The sequence below is a fragment of the Hippopotamus amphibius genome, chromosome 10 (assembly GCF_030028045.1).
Source record: "Hippopotamus amphibius kiboko isolate mHipAmp2 chromosome 10, mHipAmp2.hap2, whole genome shotgun sequence".
NCBI lineage: Eukaryota > Metazoa > Chordata > Mammalia > Artiodactyla > Hippopotamidae > Hippopotamus > Hippopotamus amphibius.
This window is the reverse complement of record NC_080195.1, coordinates 103,223,880-103,226,771: the sequence shown is the minus strand read 5'-3', so window position 1 is coordinate 103,226,771 and position 2,892 is coordinate 103,223,880. Positions and strand designations below refer to the sequence as shown.

Below are 2,892 nucleotides of genomic sequence, written 5' to 3'. Positions count from 1 at the left end.
GGTAAATAAAATTTAAGAGCAAAATTATTATGATTAAGTTAGAGACATGAGTAGAGGGGTAAAATATTGATTGGAAAAAGTGGATAAGAACAAAAGACCTAGCTGGTGCAAGCATGTATTGGGAATGAATGTAGAATGAGATTTAAGGAAAGGTTTAATAAGAGGATGATATATGGATTATGAAGAAGAGAAGAGAAGAAAAATGGTAACTGTAAAGCATAGAGCCAAGATCTTCTGCAGTTTTAGATCATATTTTGGGTATTGTCCATTCTGGAAAAGGGGGTAATGGTGTAAAGAGAATATTTTTTTAATGGTTTTCAGGCTGGTTATGAAAGTGAGCCTATTCCCTTGGATAGTCTCTCAGGTCCTGAAATAAATTTTATTATGTTAAGCCAAAAGTGTGTTTTGTAAGCTGATACGTAAAATCAAAATAGTTTTCTTGTGTGTAATAAATAAACTTATTACACACAAGAAATAAATTTGATATTTTTCAAAGAATTTTATGGATTTAAAATTTTTAATCTTCATCAGTGTATTTAAATCTAGGTGGAATTTATGCACAACAATCCAAAGAATGCCGTGAAAATGAGAAATGAGAAAATATTTAATGAGAAAATACCATCAAATATGAATGATGTAATATGCTTAGTAATGAAGAATTCTATTCAGGGAATTTTTTATTTTGTGACTTGGAAGACAGATTTTTTTCTTCTCATTAAAAAAGAGTGTAATGACTTCAAGGGCATTTTAACCAGGCAGTTAAGCAAGCTCAAAATTTTTAATGAGTGTGTTCCTCTCCTTGTGATTAATAGGGTTAAAGATTTGCCTCAAGTAAATGAATACTTTGGAATGATGCAGAAGAACGGCCACATGTTTTATCACATGTTCTGACCAGGATATATAAGCATCCCTGTACACATGCTGACATCCACACTCAGGTGCTTGCTTTGAACAGCAAACCGAACTTGCCACCCCAACACCATGTGCCATCACAGTAACTACTATGGAGGCCTGGGCTACGGCTACGGTTGTGGATGTGACAGCTTCTGCAGGCTGGGCTATGGCTGTGGCTTCGGAGCCTACAGATATGGTTCTGGTTATGGAAGCTTCGGATACGGCTGCCATCGACGTCCACTGTGCTATGGAGGACGTGGATTCTCTAGTTTCTACTAAACTAAGGCTCTAATAACCCAACATCTGCTACCATGAATGGATTTAACACAACATTATTCAGTCAATGAATTGAGATTCCCCTTGACCTATTTAGCAAGAGAAATTTAAGAATTCCAGAGTATTTATTGTTTATAAGCCTGTCTGCCTCATGTCTCCTGGCATCTGTTAGCTTGGGCACTAATAGATTGACTACCAGTAAATGATCTAATTTGAAATAGAAAATATGGCTCTTTGGGGTTCATTTAACTCAGTTATGTGTACGTACCTATATGTAATTTTGCTATTTATCAATTATAATTACAAGGACTATCTCCTTTAATTTTTTTATAAAAACAAGTCATGTTAGATACATCTACTTATAGTTGCTAGCCATCTGTATTATTAAAACTATAGTCAGAGCAAACTTGCATTTCACAAATCTTATAATCCATATTTCTAAATTTTTAGAGAAAGTAGCTCTGTTTTTCTGTGAATCTTTGCATTATGTTTTCTTCTTTCATTCGCAGTCTTCTGTTTTCATCCAGTTTGTTATGCACGTAAGATAAGACTGACTGAAATGACCTCAAAGTCATTGACAAACTGGATAATAAAAATGTGAACTTTGATCACTCAGCTCACACATCTCACTTATCCTTTTATGTGAACACTGTCCTTCATCTTCATTATCATTATTACACGGAAGTATTTGTAATCCAGTAAGAACAATAACTGAACAGAAATATCATCAAGGAGCAAAACATTTTCTACTTTCAACTGACCAAAATTATCATTCAGTAATTTTTTTAAAGATTGTTTTGATGGGAGTGATTTTTAAAGTCTATATTGAATTTGTACAATATTGCTTCTGCTTCATGTTTTTGGTTTTTTGGCTGTGAGGCACGTGGGATCTTAATTTCTCGACCAGGGATCGAACCTGATCCCCTTGCATTAAAAGGTGAAGTCTTAACCACTGGACCACCAGGAAAGCCCTTCCCATTCAATAATTTACCAAAAAATTATATAAAGAGGAATTTCAGTAAAACAATATCCCTTCAAAATTGATCATTTTATTGCAATATAAGAAATAAGACTGATGAACTCAGTGACAAGAACAAGGACGCAGATACAGAGAATGGACTGGAGAACTCGAGGTATGGGAGGGGGCGGGGGGTGAAGGGGAAACTGAGACGAAGCGAGAGAGTAGCACAGACATATAAATACTACCAACTGTAAAATAGATAGTCAGTGGGAAGTTGTTGTATAACAAAGGGAGTCCAACTCGAGGATGGAAGATGCCTTAGAGGACTGGGGCGGGGAGGGTGGGGGGGACTCGAGGGGGGGGGAGTCAAGGAAGGGAGGGAATACGGGGATATGTGTATAAAAACAGATGATTGAACTTGGTGAACCCCCAAAAAATAATAAAAAAAAAACAAGAAATAAGGAATAGAATACATATGATACTAGATTTCCTAAACTGTTTTCCTACAACTAAAAGATATCTTCAGGTAATGACATAAACCAAATAATATTTGGTATAAACTGGGCAAATATAATTTTCAAAAAGGTAAATAGAATTAAAAACCTGAATGGGATGTTAAAACTGTAATGCTGCCTCATCATCTGCAAACAGGTTATCTCAGAATAAATGATTTTCCCTTGAAAATTAGTGGTATGAGTAGCGTCAGAACCATGGTGTCCTGAGTCCCAGGACAGCTATACTATGTTGACTCTCTCTTTATG

The 2,892-nt window shown here is 35.6% G+C and overlaps 1 protein-coding gene across 1 annotated transcript; it reads left to right on the top strand.

The window, feature by feature from the left end:
* Positions 1-981: 981 nt before the first annotated feature.
* Positions 982-1,173, top strand: LOC130829754 (keratin-associated protein 19-4-like). The gene has a single exon (XM_057696221.1). It carries the CDS (start codon positions 982-984, stop codon positions 1,171-1,173), a length of 192 nt encoding a protein of 63 aa, XP_057552204.1.
* Positions 1,174-2,892: the final 1,719 nt, after the last annotated feature.